The sequence below is a fragment of the Carassius auratus genome, chromosome 50 (genome assembly GCF_003368295.1).
Source record: "Carassius auratus strain Wakin chromosome 50, ASM336829v1, whole genome shotgun sequence".
Lineage (NCBI taxonomy): Eukaryota > Metazoa > Chordata > Actinopteri > Cypriniformes > Cyprinidae > Carassius > Carassius auratus.
The window spans coordinates 9,493,601-9,513,579 of record NC_039292.1 but is presented as its reverse complement, the minus strand read 5'-3'; the positions used below and the strand labels follow the sequence as shown (position 1 = coordinate 9,513,579).

Genomic DNA, 19,979 nt, shown 5'->3' with positions numbered 1-19,979 from the left:
CATCGTGTTTCCTTCTGGAGCATCAGTGAATGTTTTCACCATTTCTAATTCTGTATGAGTTTCTCTATTGTCCTCCGTTTGAAAAGATGGATCTCAAAGTCATACAGTCACTGCTGGAAAACGGTCAAATATGCTGGAAAACCAATGAATGTCCTGGAGCGGGAGGATCTTTCTGAAGAACAGCATGTAGTTGAACTGATCAAGAGAAACAAGGGACTCATGAACAACCAACTCAAAACCAAAACAGTCGTGGATCATCCAGGAAATGACGCACAGTGTTCACGGGGTCATTTTTATATATTCGGTTATTATTTTGTCTTGTGGATTATATTAAAACATCTGTTACGTGAAATAGCTTATTCAAGACAGTATTAAATAAAAAATAACATGAAGTTTTCATGATCACCATTATTTTGTGAAAATTAATAAGATTTTGCGTATTCTTCAAGGAATATGTAAACTTATGAGCACAACTTTATATAAATATTAATAATAATTATCTCATGGATGACTTCAAGTGTAATAAGCAGGCTAAATTTTTATTAAATTAAATTCTTTGCACTACATCTGGATTCACATTTTGTGACACCCTCCAAAAAAAGTGTGAAACCACACATTACCATTAGATCATCCACATGTCCATGTGGCCTTTTTAGGGTAAGATTTGGATTTAAATGGAAGTGATTTGACTAATCACTCAGGCCCCAGGGAGATCAAACTGACAAGTACTAAAGTGGAAGGTAAAATGAAAGAGATTGAAAACCTGATCAAAAGAATCCATACTTCACTACACCGGACCTCCAATATCCCGATCACACAGCATCAGGGCTTTGGAACAGCTCTGTGTGTTTGATCAACCAGATGACACGTCTTCACTTAGCTGTAGTGCTGTAAATAACACATCATTTAAAAGGCATGTGAGACATTACAGATGAGCCTGACTATTTTTGCAACTTTAATCCACTCTCTGTGTGCTTTGTAGTTGGGTGTAATTATTGTTCACATACGCTGCATATGCCAAGACACAATAGCTTTTAGGATCGATTTATGGGCATTTATATATTGCTGAATAACAAGGTGTCTTGTGTGGTAGTAATATTATTTAATGGATTTGAAGTAACGATGTAAATTGAAAATATATATTTTTTTTTATCTTACATCCTGGCTGTAAAATATACCCATAAATCTGCTATAGAGAAGTCTAGCAATAAATATAGACCTTTTTATGGTTGGATAGAAAAGCTGTGTAATCATAAAACAATATTGGACTGATAACACTATCCACTTTAATCTGCATGATCTAATTATGATAAATGCTCCTACATCTCATCTCATCTTTTTTTGTATTTTTTATTGTTTTTACTGATTGATTTTTTTTAAATAACAATGAGTGATCATACTAACATAAATTAGGTTGAATTGGGAGCTGGATATATAGGATCGTGGGTTTTAAATAATTTATCTTTATTACATAACCTTTCATTACATCTCAGTCCCCTTAAGAATTATATCAAACGTAATTGCAGTTACTTCGCAAAGCTGTTCATTTATTAAGAAATGTCATTTTAAATGTCATTAAAAAGATGTCATTGTGAAATAGTGGAGGTTTGTATCAGTGGCTGTATAGCGAGCTTCCTCCCTAGAAAATATTTTGGTTGCTTAGGCAGAAATCTCATAGGTTTTAAGACTCTCATTTTATTCACTGCATGTTTAAAATAAGCCTGATTCTTTAATTCCCAGTCGTTGGGAGGGGAATTGAGAGTCGATTCTTCAAATTTGACATGTCCGTGACATAAATTGGGCTGTGTTCCTGTAGCAATCAATGCTTAATTCATCCAAATAACTCAAAGTTTTCTATAGTGAATATACTGAATATATTTTTCCCTTCCAGGCTCATACTCGTGATTTAAACAATTTTGAGCGTGGCATGGTTGTTGGTGGCAGACGGGCCGGTCTGAGTATTTCACAATCTGCTCAATTACTGGGATTTTCACGCACAAACATTTCTAGGGTTTACAAAGAATGGTGTGAAAAGGGAAAAACATCCAGTATGCGGCAGTCCTGTGGGTGAAAATGTCTTGTTGATGCTAGAGGTCAGAGGAGAATGGGCCGACTGATTCAAGCTGATAGAAGAGCAACTTTGACTGAAATAACCACTCGTTACAACCGAGGTATGCAGCAAAGCATTTGTGAAGCCACAACACACACAACCTTGAGGCAGAAGGGCTACAACAGCAGAAGACCCCACCGGGTACCACTCATCTCCACTACAAATAGGAAAAAGAGGCTACAATTTGTACGAGCTCACCAAAATTGGACAGTTCAAGACTGGAAAAATGTTGCCTGGTCTGATGAGTCTGGATTTCTGTTGAGACATTCAGATGGTAGAGTCAGAATTTGGCGTAAACAGAATGAGAACATGGATCCATCATGCCTTGTTACCACTGTGCAGACTGGTGGTGGTGGTGTAATGGTGTGGGGGATGTTTTCTTGGCACACTTTAAATGCCACGGCCTACCTGAGCACTGTTTCTGACCATGTCCATCCCTTTATGACCACCATGTACCCATCCTCTGATGGCTACTTCCAGAAGGATAATGCACCATGTCACAAAGCTTGAATCATTTCAAATTGGTTTCTTGAACATGACAATGAGTTCACTGTACTAAACTGGCCCCCACAGTCACAGATCACAACCCAATAGATTATCTTTGGGATGTGGTGGAACGGGAGCTTCTTGCCCTGGATGTGCATCCCATAAATCTCCATCAACTGCAAGATGCTCTCCTATCAATATGGGCCAACATTTCTAAAGAATGCTTCCAGCATCTTGTTGAATCAATGCCACGTAGAATTAAGGCAGTTCTGAAGGCGAAAGGGGGTCAAACACGGTATTAGTATGGTGTTCCTAATAATCATTTAGGTGAGTGTAATTAAAAAAGACACCTGACGAAAAACTTGACAAATTTCTGGGCTTATATAAGGAAATAACCAAGGGAACAAGACTACATAAATGTTATAATAGATAAATGAAATGTGCACTGTTTTTTTTTTTTTTTTTACATGATTCCTAATTATTTATATTCACGATTTCTAATATTTGTACCTTTCCTATTGGGTACGGCGTAAACATGCGTATCACGTTATTATTATAATTATTTTACTTATTTATTTATTTATTAAAAATAGTTTATACTTAATTTATATATATATATATATATATATATATATATATATATATATATATATATATATATATATAAAAGGGATCATATTTGCTATATTTTCTTATGAATTGAGACATCTGGCTTAATTCACATCCACGAATCGACCGATAAACTTGGAAATCAAAATCCTGCAATAAAACATCATGGGGAAAAAAAATCACACATAAGACCAAATTCTTTTTTGAACGTTTTTCTTATAAATATATCTGCCTTGATTCAAATCTTGGATTCAACTCAATCGATTCCATAAACTTGGTAATCAAAAACACCATAAACATTCAGTTTGAACCAGCTTTGTTTGCGCATCTTCCTCCCCTTTTCGTCCACGGCTCACTTTTACATGAAGCCCGTTTTGAGGAATGCACGCTCGTCTTGCACAAGCATTCCTGCCTCCTCCTAGACATCACATCCGGGTCACTCGGCAGTCAGCGTGTAAGCGAGCGTGCTCCTCCATACAGTTGCGTACTGCTGCTGCAGCTCTCAGCGCAACTCCACTGCGTGCAACATGGACACTACGAGCAGCGGCCAGCGGCGAAGGATCTGAGCGCGCCTCGGGACTCGCGATACGCCACACCGGGGCAGGGATGAGGTACCATCCAGCAGCCGCACACTGGTAGGCGAGTCATCAGTTGTCAGCGATGTCAAAGAGTCTGAAAAAGAAGAACCACTGGACGAACAAAGTCCACGAAGCGGTGCTCACCAGGAATAAGGAGGGTGAGCTAGGGTTCGACCTGAAAGGGGGCGCCGAGAACGGCAATTTCCCTTATTTTGGGGAGGTGAAGCAGGGTAAAGTGGCCATCCAGAGCGGCAAGCTGTCCCAGGACGAGCTGCTCTTGGAGGTCAACGATACACCGGTGGCGGGGCTCACCACCAGGGATGTGCTGGCCGTGATCAAGCACTGCAAAGACCCGTTCCGGCTGAAGTGCGTAAAGCAAGGTGAGGATAAACATCATCGCGCCGCCGTCTCTACGTGTGAACGAGCGTGCGAGCGACCCCTCCGCTGTCTGGGGCTGCTGTCTGCACATTATTCCCGCAGAAATCCTGTTTACACACAAAGGTGCATTTCAGACCCCGCGCGTGATTGGTGCGGTTATCGATTGAAGCCGCGAACGTTCCGTCGTCGCTCGTGGCAACAGAAGTTACAATGAGGCGGATTGTCACATAAACATGCGAATGAAATTTGAGCTTTGTTTGGATTCCAAAGACGTGGTATCATGCGCGAGGGAGCGGGGGCTGTTTTGCCCCGCGGGTCCGCCATGGGCGAACTGGGCGAATATTTGAAAGCAATTTCATTGATCTCCTAAATTGCAGGATGGCTGTGGCAAGCCGTTTTATCATTTATTCTTTAGCACCAATAGCTATTAGCCCCTTTCACACATACAGTATTAACTAGTAAATTACCGTTAAGAGATCATGTGTGAACAGGAGCTTTTCAAAAATGAGATGAGAAAATGAGAAGTTGTAAAATTACAAGTAAATTACCGGTAATGTGCTCTTTGTGAGTGCAGAACAAGATTACCAGTATGAGCACATACACAATTTCAGAATGAGCTGATGTAAGACGTCTGCTCTTGGCCAATAATTTTGTTTACTGTTTGGAAGTTGTCTATTATTATGTCTCTGGGCCAAAAGCGCTGCATCAATGTGAAGGTTTGACACAAAAATGAAAACATCAACAAAAACATTGACCCTGTAGACCCCTCCATTTTTACAAACACAACATTGGGATGATGATGTCACACTGTTTATGGTGTTTTGAAATTGATATGTGAATGGTGCTTTGCTGGAAATAAGACGTAACTCATTGCCTGTGTGAACAGCACATTTTTGTAATTGTGTTTGTATGTAAAGTCGTTCCAGTAGTTTTAAAGCAATTTACTGTTATTACTGCAGTGTGAACATGTCTGAAAGGGCCTATTGTTGCTAGTATTTATTTCAATAACAATATTTTCATTAACAATATTTTACTAGTACTTGGTCTTGTAATGACTAGTATGTAATCCTATGTTTACTAGAATTATTTCAATTTCAGTAGAAACTATTCATCAGATACTATTCCAGTAATGGCTCATATTTGTTCAGCAGCCACTATCACTGTAGTTACAATTAACTAGTTCACTATCACTAATCCTTAGCACTAACCAGTAGGGCTGCACGATGTGTCGTTTAAGCATCGATATCGCGATGTACGAATCCACGATAGTTACATCGCAGGATGTGTGTTGTAGGCTGTAGTAGTTGATCCGTTATTCATTAACTGTACGGGCCAGCTGCTCCCAAGCCCTTGACGAATGTGATTCGCGGAGAGCGCGAGAGAGAGCGCGCGCAAACGAGAGAGAGAGAAAGAGGGAGAGAGAGAGAGAGCGCTTCAAACAACACGAGCGCTGTCTTGCTCTCTCTCCCTCGCGCATATTAATCAATTGACATGATGGTGTCGGTTTAAATCATTTAAAATGAGAATGTAAATCTGCTCACCCCATTTTTGTTTGTAAGAAATTAACCATTTTGTTTGGAAAAAATTTGATTAGATTTCATATCGCAATATATATCGCAGAAAAATAAAATATCGCTATGTAATTTTTTCCCAATATCGTGCAGCCCTTCTAACCAGTACACATTAAGTTACTTGTACTTATATTGGTATTATACCTTATCAGTATTTTACTAGTGCTGTTTTTTTTTTTAAAGAGATAACTCTAATTTAATTTAGTGTTTATTAGTATCACAATACATTGTAGTACTTATTCTTTTGCTACTAGTCATTATCACTACAGTGATGATTAACTTGTCTATTTTCACTGGTAACACTTATCACACTTTTGCCATTGAATTCTTTGCTGAGCTGTGGTTCTGATATCAAACTAGTATTCACTTCTAACACGTATGATTTGTTGCTGAAGCCTATTCTAGTTTTACTAGTAATTCATTTGGTATTAGAGCTTATTCTATCTTATTAAATAAAGTACTAGTTCTTGTATCATCATGTATTCAAGTTTTCCTAGTAATATTTAGGATTATTAATTAAAAAATTTTTGTTAATTGAAACAAAGCTGAAATAAAATACAATATAAATATTAAATGAAAAACATAAACAAAATAAAAATTAGAAATGTTGCGTTGACAGCTAGCTGAAATAAGTTTAATCGATAAAAGATTATGAACTGGAAATGACTAAAAGCAAAATAAAAATAAACGAAACCTAAATAGTAGTAGCAATTTAATAGAAATTATGATGGTTTCGGTTGTTACTAGTAACATTATACCATCAGATTTTCATTAAACTACAAAGTAGTCTTTCTGCCTGGTCATTATATAGTACAAGCGAAAAAAATTTTTTTACCAATAACTATGGAGATAAACACTAGTGTCTCCTAAATACATACTAGAAAAGCTATATATACTAAGTAACATCTAGGATATTGGAAAAGATGCTAGTGTCTGTTGGAATCATACTAGTAGTGTTGAGGAATGAATGTTAAAATAGCTTGCCATAAGGTGGCAGCTCTTAAAAACAATGGATTTCAGTGGTCAAGAGGAGATGGGAAGTGCCCATGTGAATGGGAGGAGTGATGTTATCTCTCACTCAGATGTTAACTCATAGTGATGGGATTTGAGGACGTGCAGCTGTCTTCAGGTCTACAGTGCTGAGATTTCAACAATGCGTATAGTACATTTGCAGTGTTTTTCGTCCTTGTGTTCAGCAAACTTCTGCCCCCGGGCCAGCACTTTGGAAAACATCCCCATCTCCCAAGTGAAAGCAAAAAATATCTTGATGCAGGCAAAGGTTGTGTCTAGGGAGATCCAGATCAGTGGACTGACTGAGTAAATATTGACTGGCTGCTGAAGATCAGGGTTTGGGGAACTTGTATGACAGGCTTTATAGTGTACTTGTAGTGTAAAATGGTGTAAGAACACAGAGGCTAACATAATAATTTCATTTCAGTGATTGAAATCTGGTAGAGTAGATAATTTGAATGCAAGGATGGACTGCCGTTAGGAAGAACATTGATTTTTTTTCATGGTATATCTGTCGATTTTTAGGTCAGTTGTTGAAACCCTGACTAATAAACATTGTAAATTTCAGAATTTGGGATTAAAACCCCCACTCTTAGTGATAATTTTCAAAATTCGTATATATCATATCATTTTTTTATTTAATTTTTTCATAATATCTTCATATCTTATTTAGTGTTTCACTAAAGAAATAAACTTGAAACGGTGAATAAATTATGTTGTTCCAGATCTGGAACACAAAAGAAGAAATTATTTTGCGGAAATTAACAGTTTTTGTTCAAACAATGAATAATATATTTTTCAAAATGTGTTCTTTCCAAAAACGGAAGAAACAAACTCGTAGAGGGTTGTAACAAAATTGTACAAATTGTACAGCCGAAAACATAAGAAGATGATATAAGAAAACTGTGGTTAACCAAACAGTTTCTGGTTCATATTGACTTTCAATATATGGAAACACAATATTATGGAAGTCAGTGTCTACAATCAACGGTTTAGATTTTTGGGTGAACTATCCTAAGTCATACAGGTTTGGAACAAATGTAATTTTTTGGGGAAATTTAACCATCCCTGTACAGATATGGTAGGTAATAGTTATTACTATTCATATGATACTGTAGGTAATGTTATAATATGCAGCAGAACCTGATTTTACCAAGTGAGACATGTTCCTGGGACAACATTGTGATTAACCAATCAGATTTGAAGAACCAGTTTATAGATTTTGTGAAGTTTCGGCTTAAAATCACTGTTTGGTGCTTGTACATCAGTGTCATTCGTCTATCATTTCCTCTGATTTTAGGGATTATATGGTCAAGAATACATTTTTGGAGTAAAATGTTGTTGCAGGGTCAACAAAATATGTTGACCTAGGAACACATCTAACTCAGCAAAATCAGGACGGGCTATATATGCATGTGGATCACGTGCTGTGAGATTTGATTGACCAGTGTTTTTTTATGTCTCAGTCCGTCCTGCTTTGATGTGATGGAGGAGATGGTGTGTTTGCATTGATGTCTGTTGGTGCATGTCCAGGACTCACTTTTGTGGCTTGGTGGTTACAGGGACTTTGATGCCCGACTTGTCATAATGACCCAGTTCTGACAGTTATCTAAATATCAAGCTAAGTAGTCAACTAGGCTGCATTCATACAGTCACATTTCCGCCTAGCACCACGTTTGATTTGGAATAAAGCACGTCTGTTGCCGTCTTATTCTAATTGTCTTATTCTGTTGTCGTCTTTTCATGTTTTAATTCAGTCTTCTGAGGGCAGATATTTGGTTTAGCGTTCTCGTTATCCTGTGCCACTACACTACTTCACTCTTAGGTCATTGACCGATCCGATGCTGCGACCTTCAGTTTTCGGAGTCACTTTTGATGCGTTGACTGTTTTTAAACATCAGCAATATAATCTCATTATTTTTCAGTAGTGAAGTGCAATAATTGGTTATATAACATGTTCAGTTTGCACAAATGGATTCGCTAACTGATTAACACAGACATGACTCTGAGCAGATTTCTGCAGCCTCGGGGGTTTAACTTATTTTGCTTTGAAGTGTAATTTATCAGTGACAGTCATTATTCTGTCATAATGGTCGGCATTTTCCTTGGAGATGTGAGATTGATTTGGAATTTCATCTTTCATTTAGTCATTTGGAATAAGTGATTTTATGTGATCTGCGTTTTTCATTATTTCATCATCGTCCCTCATCTGTAATGATCTCTCTTTTCTTTTACATCTATAAAGAGAACACATATGAGGGGGGTAAGATGTGTCACCCCTTAATCTAGCAAACTGTACATAATGTTTATCATATATTTAGAAAGAACTAGGGGTGGGCGATATGGCAAAAAAAAAAAAATCTGATCTCAATGTTTTTCAAGAAAATCACGATTCGGAATTCTCATGATTCTTTATGTTGGTTTTATTATTTTGCAAGTTGTCTGAGCAGTATAGCCAAACTAATTTCCCTATTTTAAAAAACAATGTCGTACAAGGTAACAGAATCAAAAAAAAAAAAAAAAATGGTCGATATTTAGGCCAAAGTGGGTGAAGATAAAAAATATTTTTCATTATTTTACCTTTAAATAAATAATTAAATAAGAAGGAATATACACACAATATACACAAATTATGCTTTATTTATCAGTATATATATCTGTATTTAGCAGTAGCATTCAAGAAATTGAATGAAAAAAGAAAAAAAAAAACACTGTATGAATCATACTTCGATTCTTATTAAAACAACTGTATTTAAGTTGTTTGCTGTTTAGGTTTAATACATTTTTCAGTTTTGGTTGAGTTTTAGTTTTTACTTATTTCCAGTTTGTAATCTGATTGCTTCAACTTCAGTGTATTTCAGTTTTAATTTCACATTTTTTGTTTAGTTTACTTCTGTGGTCCGTTTTTGGAGTTTGACAGCCCCTGGTCACTATTTACTTTCCTTGTATGGAAAAGAGCAGCATGATCATTCTGCTAAACATCTCCATCTGTGCTCCACAGAAGAAAGAACGTCTTACAGGTTAATATTAGCATGAGGATGACTAAATGATTAAAAAAATTCAATTTGGTGTGATCTATCCCTTTAATACAAAAAGCTCTGAAACATTTACCATTTGTCTTCCTCATAATAACGCTACATATTTATTAGATGCAGACTGTCATTTGGCTGGTCGCAAATCTGGAAACAATTTCCTAAGCGAGCTGAGAACGCTTTTTAGCTTTTGCACATTATGCAATGTAACTTCACAGCTCTTTTGGCAGCTTTGTCTAGACCTATAGGATAAAATGTACCTCTCGGCTCCACATCCATTTAATCATGAAACTGAAAATGCTTTGCAAAGCCACTAGCAGTGCAGAACATTATATTCTGCAGTCTTCCACTCACTAAGCAAGTGGAGCACAAGTGCCACCTAATTTGTAAAGCGGTTACATCTGACATCCCTCTAGGCTGCTATTTGGGATTATGATGGTTTTAATGTGCTTACCAGAGTGACTGATTGCAATCAACTGGACAGAACTGCAAGGTTCCCATCAGACAGAATGATATACTTTAGGCTGATGTTGCGATTGCCATTTTGAAGTGGGTTTACCCTCGGCCAATCGGGGTGCAGAAACGTCTTTGGTCCATTGTTAAAGTCATGACTACAAATGCACGAGATGTCAAAGACAGCTGCCTTGAATGTTAGCATGACAAACGCGGATGCTGGTGAGCGTGCAAGCAAGATTTTCATTTTTATGAAACAGTTTCTCACTGCTTTTCACACTGGCTGGCTTACTTTGATTATCCGCATGAGAAAAACATATTTAGTAAATAATTAATTATGATGTGGGTTCTTATCCTTTAGATCTGTGAATAAAAATGCTTGGCCATCTGTCATGAAGTGAACGCCACTGCAGTTAATTTTGCCTCTGTGCTCTCTACACTGCAGGGACACAGATCTTGCCTCTTAAAAAGAAAGTCTTTCCTTCTGTATTCTGTCTTCTATTGTATTCATTACCTTGAAATGCACACATTGTAGTCATGCACTTGCAATTTTCAATTTGCTCCAGTTTACAATACAGCTGAATACCAGGCCAAGGACCTTATTTTGCTTTTAATATTGTAGCAAAAATGCTGACGTTGTATTGCAGCACTTATGTCCTACAGTAATTCTGCTTGTAGGGTCTTAATTTGTTTTAAGTTTCACACAACATTCTGATTCGGTGCCAAGTTCTTAGAAAAGCTCTGTTTTTATAGTGCCATTGAGATACTATTTGAATGTTTTTATTTATATTTTCAATTTTCATTTAAGCTAAATATTTAGAAATTATATTGAGTTTTTGCCATTTTTGTTAGTTTTTTTTTTTAAAAAGTTAAATTCAAATGACAATGTTGCTTTGGCGACATTCTAAAATAAAATGCTTTTTGTTTAATTTCAAAATGTTCTTTGGATCATTAAAGTAAAAGTTGTGTTTAAACATAAATTTAAATCAGAAATGATAAACATGCTCATTCATGCTATGTCAATAAATTAATGAGTCAGTTTCTTTTATTAATTCATGTGTTTTCGAATAAATTAATTGATATAGGCAATGGTAATATTTATATCAGCACGAAAGGCTTTTAATCTAAAACTTAAATAAAAATTAATAAAAAATGAGATCTGTTCTTTTTAAAAGAAAAATATTCTTAGTCAAGGGAGTCCACGCAGTATGCAGACTCGCACTATGTGTTTTATCACAGAATTAGCTTCGGGATCTAAAATACAGCATCTGCAAAATAAATAAACGTCTATGGCCTGCAAAAAATTCTAAACTTTTGAAATCTGCTTTAATGTTAGTAACGTGTCTTGCCGTATAAAAGCGTTGCACTGTAATGCATTTGTGTATAAGCTGTTCGATATTTGCTCTGCAGCCCACTGCTTCCGTATTTATGCTGTGAAGAAATATGAAGATGAGCAAAGTGTTTGTTTTGGGATTAGAGATGCATACGCAAATGAAAGAGGAGTAGCCAGCTCGCGTGGAATTACTCAACAGCGGGATAAAAAACAAAAGCGATGCTTGAAGAGCCTGGAGTCATAGAGGCTGGCAGAAAAAGGTATGTTTGTGCAGTAATCACTATGTGGCTGTAGGCTTTAATGTCTTGTTCAATGCCCCAAAGCGTGTGCTTTGTCACAGAGATCCAGAATTGATCCTCAGAGCGTATTTATTTACTTGGAATTCAAACTGTGGTTGTTTTTGTCTTTGGTTGTGTTGGTTCAGTCAGGCTACAGCAGAACAGGCCGGTTACACACTACCTTTTTCAAACTGAGCTATTTAATTGCGTTTTTTGTATGGTACTGTAACTATTAAAGGAATATACAATACATGTATTTGTGAAATAATGTTGATTACCACAAGAATGAATTTCAAATTATTTATTTCCTTTAAAGAACTAAAAACATATTACAGTGAAGTCTCAGAGAAGTGCTTATAATGGAAGTGAATGGGGCCAATCTGTAAACATTAAAATACTCTGTTTCAGTAATAGTACATCCACAAGATGTAAACAATGTGCGTTAACATGATTTTACATGAAAACCAATTACTTATTGAACTTTCCTGTGTAAAAGTTTATCTACTTTTAGTAAACTGTTGCAATGACAATGTAAAAGGCAATGTTAAACAGCTTTACAACTTAACAATGTTAACATAGAAAAAATGTGCTTTTATAAAATTAAATATACATTTTTAAATATATATATATATATATATATATATATATATAAAAATTTATTCATTTTTATGCTTTTAAAATCTCCTAAATTGCCCTCTTTCACTTCACTTTTTGTGCACGTTTATCGTGGTTTAGTATTATTGATTTATTCTTCCAACTCCCATACATGTTTTTCACAGAAGAATAAAAGTGCTTTTACAGATTTGTAAACTTCACATTTATGCTTTTAAAACCTCTAAAAACATGCACCATTCATTTAATTGAAAGACGGACAGATATGTCGGACAATAATGACACAGTGAAACATGAGGTGAAGTACAAATGAAATGGTCGGAGTGAGGTGTGGAGGAGATGCTTCTGGAGAAAAGAGAATTGTGTCAGTGGCATGAATTTAGGCCAGTGACGCTGGCCATAGAGAAGATTATTTAATACTGCAAACACGCATATTCGAGATGTTTTTTCTAGGAAAAATATCAGTGACCTTCCTCCAGCAGATGGTGGGAGATCGCAGCAGCGGTTGGGTGGGATGAGGTCCCAGATGATTGTGTATGACAAAGACACATATTTGACATGACATCAATGCCTTTCAAATCTGGGCCTGATTTTATTAATCTAGGGCCAGTCATCTGAGCAATGCTTGTTGAAGTGGTGAAATATCGCATACCAGACAAACCAGACAAAAAACACTTAGAAGTTCGATTGGAAGTTTCATACTAATGCTGAGGGGTTTGTTCAAATCTTTCAACCAAAAGTATGAACAACAGCAGTTATCAATAACAATATTATTTCCATTCTGAAAATGGTTTGGTTTCCATAGTTTTAGTTCCCTGTGCTTTTTTTTTATTTTTTATTTTTTTAAACCCTTTCATGTTCCAGGCCTCGTCATTTTAGCAATGGAAACCTTGAAGTGACGTGCAAAGATTTTGTTTCTATATTTAGAAGAAAGACAATCCTAAAGTCAATGCACATCCATTTTCAAAAAGGCTAATTCTGACTTCAATCACTTTTACCTGGAACATAGCGCAGGATGATATAAATGTAATCTTTATCTTTGTCCCTCATGTTCAGTCTGTTGTCAGATGCTGGTTTATTCAGGGAGACCTTGATTTTTTTAAATAACCAGTTGTGTTCTGGAGTACTAAACCTGTAGGTTGCTTGCTTGCCTTTGTCAAAAGAACACACCTAAGAGTCTATGATATTTTGTAGCCTACTGTATATATGCTTTTTAAATATATTTTTTTGATTACCTATGCTATCATTTAATGCTTATTTAAAATGAAAATGTGCTGAAAATGTACTCACCTTCTGGTCATCCAAGATGTAGATAAATTTGTTTCTTCAGCAGAACAGATTTGGAGAAATGTAATGTTACATCACTTGCTCACCAATGCAACCCTATACATTGCGAGTAAATCACTAGCATATGTGACAAAATCTTTACGCTGGGTGACTAAATGATGTCTAATATTAGCCAATGGCTAATAAATTCATCGATTTTACTCGCCAATGTGTGAGTTGGAGACTAAGTTTAAGTTAAGCACATGTCAAAAACTGAGGGTTTCAGAGTATCATTCTGTCAAACGATCTGATTTTATCATTTATTTTTTTCAGTTAATCTCAATGGATGCGCAGCGCACCTGTGTTTATGTATTTGGCGTGCTATAAACTCTTGTCTCAGCCTCAAACGTCATCCCAAGGACCGTTGGGTGAACATCTGATGCATATGGTACACAAAAGTGGAAACACTTCAGGAGTTTCGAAGTCATCATCGGATTGGTTGAACTATACGGGATTTCCGGGAGACGTGTGTCGCGTTCTTTAATGTTCCACCTGGAAACCCCCTCATGAAAGAACAAAGCAGTTGTGTTTACAACTGTGACGACGAGTGCTTATTAGGATCAACTAAATGCTGGATATTCAAAAGTATGTGAAATATTTAAAGGTCACTGCATAGAATCTTTAAAATACATCCGAGAGTTTTACACACCGGTGTGTTATTGTGGCGACATTTCCACACCCAGAAAACTGACGCTGAACGGAGCAAACTGTGATTGGTTGTTGGTTGACGGGCCTTAGCCAATGTCAGTCAGAAAGGCTGTATTATCATTTCAGCTCTATACAGCTTGAACACAGTGAAACGAAACAGTGTTTCTCCAGGAACATAGTGCTACACAAGACAACATTAACTACAAAATTCACATTGTATACTGTCCAAAAGACTATACATAAATCTTAAATAATCTAAACATAATATTAAAACTGGAAAGAAGAAAGTAAAAAGTTAAACATAATACAAAGTACCGATTACATAAACTGCGTATGTGCATGCCTGAATGAAACAGTGCAACAGCCTGGGACATTACTATATATATATATATATATATATATATATATATATATATATATATATATATATATATATATATATATATATATATATATATATATAGCATTACTATATATTATACTAAGACACACCTGTGCAACAGTCGTGCTGTCTAATCTGCATCTTGATATGACATACCTGTGAGGTGGATGGATTATATCGGCAAAGGAGAAGTGCTCACTAACACAGATTTGTTTAAAAAAAAGTCTTAGATTTTTGAGTTCAGCTCATGAATAATAATATTAATCATTCCTTACATTTATATAGTGCTTTTCTGGGCACTCAAAGTGCTTTACATAGAACGGGGTAATCTTCTCAACCACCACAAGTGTGCAGCATCCACCTGGATGATGCGACGGCAGCCATATTGCACCAGACGCCCACCACACACCAGCTTATTGGTGGAGAGGAGACCGAGTAATGAAGCCAATCAGTGTTTGGTGATGGTTGAGAAGCTATGATGGTCAGAGGCCAATGGGCAAATTTGGACAGGATGCCGGGGTTACTATATATACTATATATACTATATATATATGACTCAATTTCCAAGGTGTCTGTAGAGGGTTGAAATGGATCCTCTACAAACTCATCTACTTCCTGGATGGCCTGATGATGAGTACATTTTCAGTTTTGAATGGACTCTTCTTTTTAAAGTTTTTTTTTTTTTTTTCAAACAAAATAGTATATTTACTAAATAATATAATAATAGTTTATTGGTTTACAGGCCATAACTTTATTTTGTTGGTTCCAGCACTTTAACACTTCAAATTAGTGTATATTGCCATGTGTCTTAACATAATTCTACTGCTTTTGGGTTGTTACAGCTAGAGGTGTGATTGGTTTTGAAATGTGAATCATCATCACAGGACAAACAAAGTGAGTCAGAAGGAGATCTTCAGAACCATAATTAGCAGTTTTCTCTTTTCTTAGTTTAACAAAGGGAAGAGATTGATAGCTCCGGCTATGCGGTTTGGATTCACGCCTAATTGTTAATGTGGATTGTTTGAGTCAAAAAGACAAAAGGCTGTCGTGCCTTATTTGTGAGTTCAAATCCAGTTGTCTGGGTCATTTTTCTTCCTTTTGCTGATTGTAATTTTTCAAGCTACGTAGTGCAAAAAAGCTATTTTTTATGGCTTTATCTCACAGGATGGATTCAACCATTTTATTTGGCCTTTTTGGTGCTTTTTTATTGATCTAGATATTGGAGAGACCCAGGTTCAAACCCAAGTGAGCACTATGGCTTGATGTTCCAGACTACTAGGCCACAGCTACAACAATCCAGCTTGTTTAAAAAAAAATAAATAAATAAAATAAATAAATAAAAAAGTAGGGCTGAAACGATTCCTCGAGTAACTCGATTACAAAAAATGATCGAGGCAAATGCCTCTTTCTCGAAGCCTCTTTTAATTTATTTTAAATCTCACGTCAGGTTCTTTCGCAATTATTATTTTTTTTATGTGACACAAAAAGTGGACAAGCGCTGCGTCCAAAATCGCATACTGCAAGGAGAATGTCGTGGTGTGTGTCCATTGCAATATAGAGCTGGCATACCACAACAAGGGCCCTATGATTTCCGCGATGCAGAAAACGCGGAGGGGATCGCGGAATCCAGTCATAAAAACGGAATTTACAGCTTAATGCGGAATGGCACGGAATTTGCCAAATTTAGAATAAATTAATCAAAAATAGGTCATTGCACTTACATCAAATCACAATATGGACTAATATCTGTAAATATTAAGCCGGAACAGTCTATTTAAATATAAATCCTGCAAGTTCTGTGTGTCTCTGTTAATGAATGGAGCAGAAGCGCGGCTTCCTTTATCACACTGAAGCGTGCGTGACGCTCGCGGTGTTTTCAGCGTCTGCTGTCTCACTGAATAAGGACATGAACACATGAACAACATCTCCAGAACTGCTCTGACAGTCACTTCATGAGCATTTGACCGTTTGATTTGAGTAAAACTAGCGTCACATCACATACACATAAACCTTTACAGTCTGTTTATGTGATGTGATGCTAGTTTTACTCAAATCAAAAGGTCAAATGCTCATGAAGTCACTGTGACATCAACCCGTCAAAATAAAAGTCCGGTGTCCCAACATTTAACCTACCCATCAGATTTTCAATATCGCGTCAATATAATTAAGCAAAAACACATTTTATCTGATTACTCGATTAATCGATGGAATTTTTGGTAGAATACTCGATTACTAAAATATTCGATAGCTACAGCCCTACTAGGAAGTACAGTGATTGGATATTTCTGCCTATATAGACAGAAACAAACAGCTGAGGCCGAAATGTTGTGTGTTGTTTGTGTCTACTCAAAGAAGATGCAGAATCTGACCTCTCGTAGGAGTCGGAGGTAGTGAATAGGAGATATTGATTGGCCGGCATCACACTTGGGTTTCTTCTCCGTGTCCAGAGCTTTACCACTGCTCTCGCTTTAGTCTGTTTGAGCCGAAGGGCTCTAGCACCAAACAACTTTCCAGGGTAGGAAAACTTTCAGGCGATCGATTCGCTGCTCATCTGTCCTCAGCGAGGACCGTTGTGTCAGCTGTGATTATGCTGTCAAAAAGAAACCGCTCAAACTTATTGGAATGTTTTATTAACCTTCTCTCTAGTGAGAACAAATCAATATGGTGACATATTTCCACCTTATCAGAGAGTATTAACCGTATCTTATGGAACGTATTGTTGCTTAGACCTGTGGAAAACCTCTTTATACCTCAGCGTGAAGAATAAAGATAACTGTGACTTTAAACCTTTGTGCCTTAGTTCTTCGTGATTGTGAATTACAATCTTACAATCTCCCAACACGGTTGTATTTTACAATTGAGACTTTGCTGCTTGTAATTATGACTTTATATCGTATTATTTGACTTTATATCTATTAATTGTGACTTTGTTTCTTGTAATGGTAACTCTTTATCTCTAAATGTGACTGTATATTTCATAACTAAGCATTTACATCTCACAGTATGACTACACAGTGTATCATAATTATTGTAATCGTGACTTTATATCTTAAAAAATTTGACTTTTTTTCCTGAAATCTCAGAATGTGACTTTTTATCTCATAATAATGACTTGTGTTCTTATAAATATGACTTTATATATCACTTTTTTTTTCTTTTTTTTATACCTCACAACTTAAAACTATTTCTATAACGGTTTAACTATATCTCATAATTTTTCTTTTTTATCTCATAAATATGACTTCGTTTCCCATAATGGTGACTTTATATCTCAAAATATTACTTAAAATCTCACATTGTGACTTTACATATCATAATTAAGAATTGGTTTCTAATATGCCTCACAACTCAGACTTTATATCTCAAAATATGACTTTAGTCTCAAAATGTGATGTTTAAATGTCAAAATCTCACAATCGTGACAATATCTCACAGTTGAGTCTTTGCATTTATTGACTGTTTAATCAACAAGCATCTGTCATCACTTGTGGCTGATAGATGACAAAGGTGTCCTCTGGGATTGAGCAAAAGTGATAGCGCGAGACCGAGAGATTTTAACAGCTGTCCGACTTGCTCTCACCCTCACGTCATACCTTTGTCCACTGTGTCATCAGTTGTGCTGACAAATGAAACAGCCGGGTTCTCTCATGAGTCAAAGGTTTGTCGTCCTCCACAGAATCTCAGCTGTGACCTCCTTGTAATGTTGAATCATGAAGATGTATTCACAGCAGATATATGCCTCTTTTTTTTTTTTTTTTTCTCAGGCCGAGCAGCGAGATAAGCGATCTGAGATCAGTTGAAAGGCCTCCTGTGCATTCATTCCTCAACTGAATTTCACCATTCATTAATTTTCTACACAGCTGTTATGTGAAGATGTTTTGCATACCAGCTTGGACACCCGCATGATTTAATGATTACATTTCTAAAGGGTTATATCAAGGTCACTCTGCCTCACCATAACTATGGGTTTTTATTACTCTGGTCTGCTGTATAGTTTTCATCCTCATATTCCAAACAATCGAAATATCAAGCTTCTTGATGACCAGAATACATTTAAAACTCAACTGCAAGCCTGTGAACACTGAAATAACATCTTTCAGAACGAAATGTTGATCTTAGTTTACCGTCAATATCCACCAACACCTGAGATTTCAGTATCCTTGTCGGTCTGTCACTACTGCCATAAATGAGGAAATATGGAAAGTTTGATTTTAATGTAATTCCACATATTCTTAACTAAAATTCAGCAATTGTTTTTAGGAAAAGAGCATTGACAAAACTATATTCATATGTATAAGAGAAGTCAGTTTTATAAAATAACACTTAAAGAGATATTAAGATACATTATTTTTATGTTTCAAATTTAATTAATTTAAAATTCATGTGACTGTTTCATTCATATGCCTTAAAATCACTAATAAAAAACAAAGAAACGAACAATGTTTTGATTTTAATGGGGTTTCTGAAATAAATTCATGGGGTCTTCTATAGTCAAGTCACTTTTATTTACACTCACCTAAATGATTATTAGGAACACCTGTTCAATTTCTCATTAATGCAATTATCTAATCAACCAATCACATGGCAGTTGCTTCAATGCGTTTAGGGGTGTAGTCCTGGTCAAGACAATCTCCCGATCTCCAAACTGAATGTCAGAATGGGAAAGAAAGGTGATTTAAGCAATTTTGAGCGTGGCATGGTTGTTGGTGCCAGACGGCCGGTCTGAGTATTTCACAATCTGCTCAGTTACTGGGATTTTCACGCACAAACATTTCTAGTGTTTACAAAGAATGGTGTGAAAGGAGAAAAACATCCAGTATGTGGCAGTCCTGTGGGCGAAAATGCCTTGTTGATGCTAGAGGTCAGAGCAGAATGGGCCGACAGATTCAAGCTGATAGAAGAGCAATTTTGACTGAAATAACCACTAGTTACAACTGAGGTATGCAGCAAAGCATTTGTGAAGCCACAACACGCACAACCTTGAGGCGGATGGGCTACAACAGCAGAAGACCCCACCGGGTACCACTCATCTCCACTACAAAAGGAAAAAGAGGCTACAATTTGTACGAGCTCACCAAAATTGGACAGTTTAAGACTGGAAAAATGTTGCCTGGTCTGATGAGTCTGGATTTCTGTTGAGACATTCAGATGGTAGAGTCAGAATTTGGCGTA

The 19,979-nt window shown here is 36.4% G+C and overlaps 1 protein-coding gene across 3 annotated transcripts in view; it reads left to right on the top strand.

The window, feature by feature from the left end:
• Positions 1–3,489: 3,489 nt before the first annotated feature.
• Positions 3,490–19,979, top strand: part of LOC113066915 (membrane-associated guanylate kinase, WW and PDZ domain-containing protein 2-like) — a 78,151-nt gene continuing 61,661 nt past the window's right edge. The window contains exon 1 of one of the 3 annotated variants that reach the window (XM_026239042.1): positions 3,490–4,163. In XM_026239042.1, coding sequence (XP_026094827.1) covers positions 3,866–4,163 — 298 coding nt within the window. In that variant the 5' untranslated portion in view covers positions 3,490–3,865. The remainder of the gene's footprint in view (positions 4,164–19,979) is intronic. The other 2 variants (XM_026239041.1, XM_026239045.1) reach the window with 2 other exon arrangements.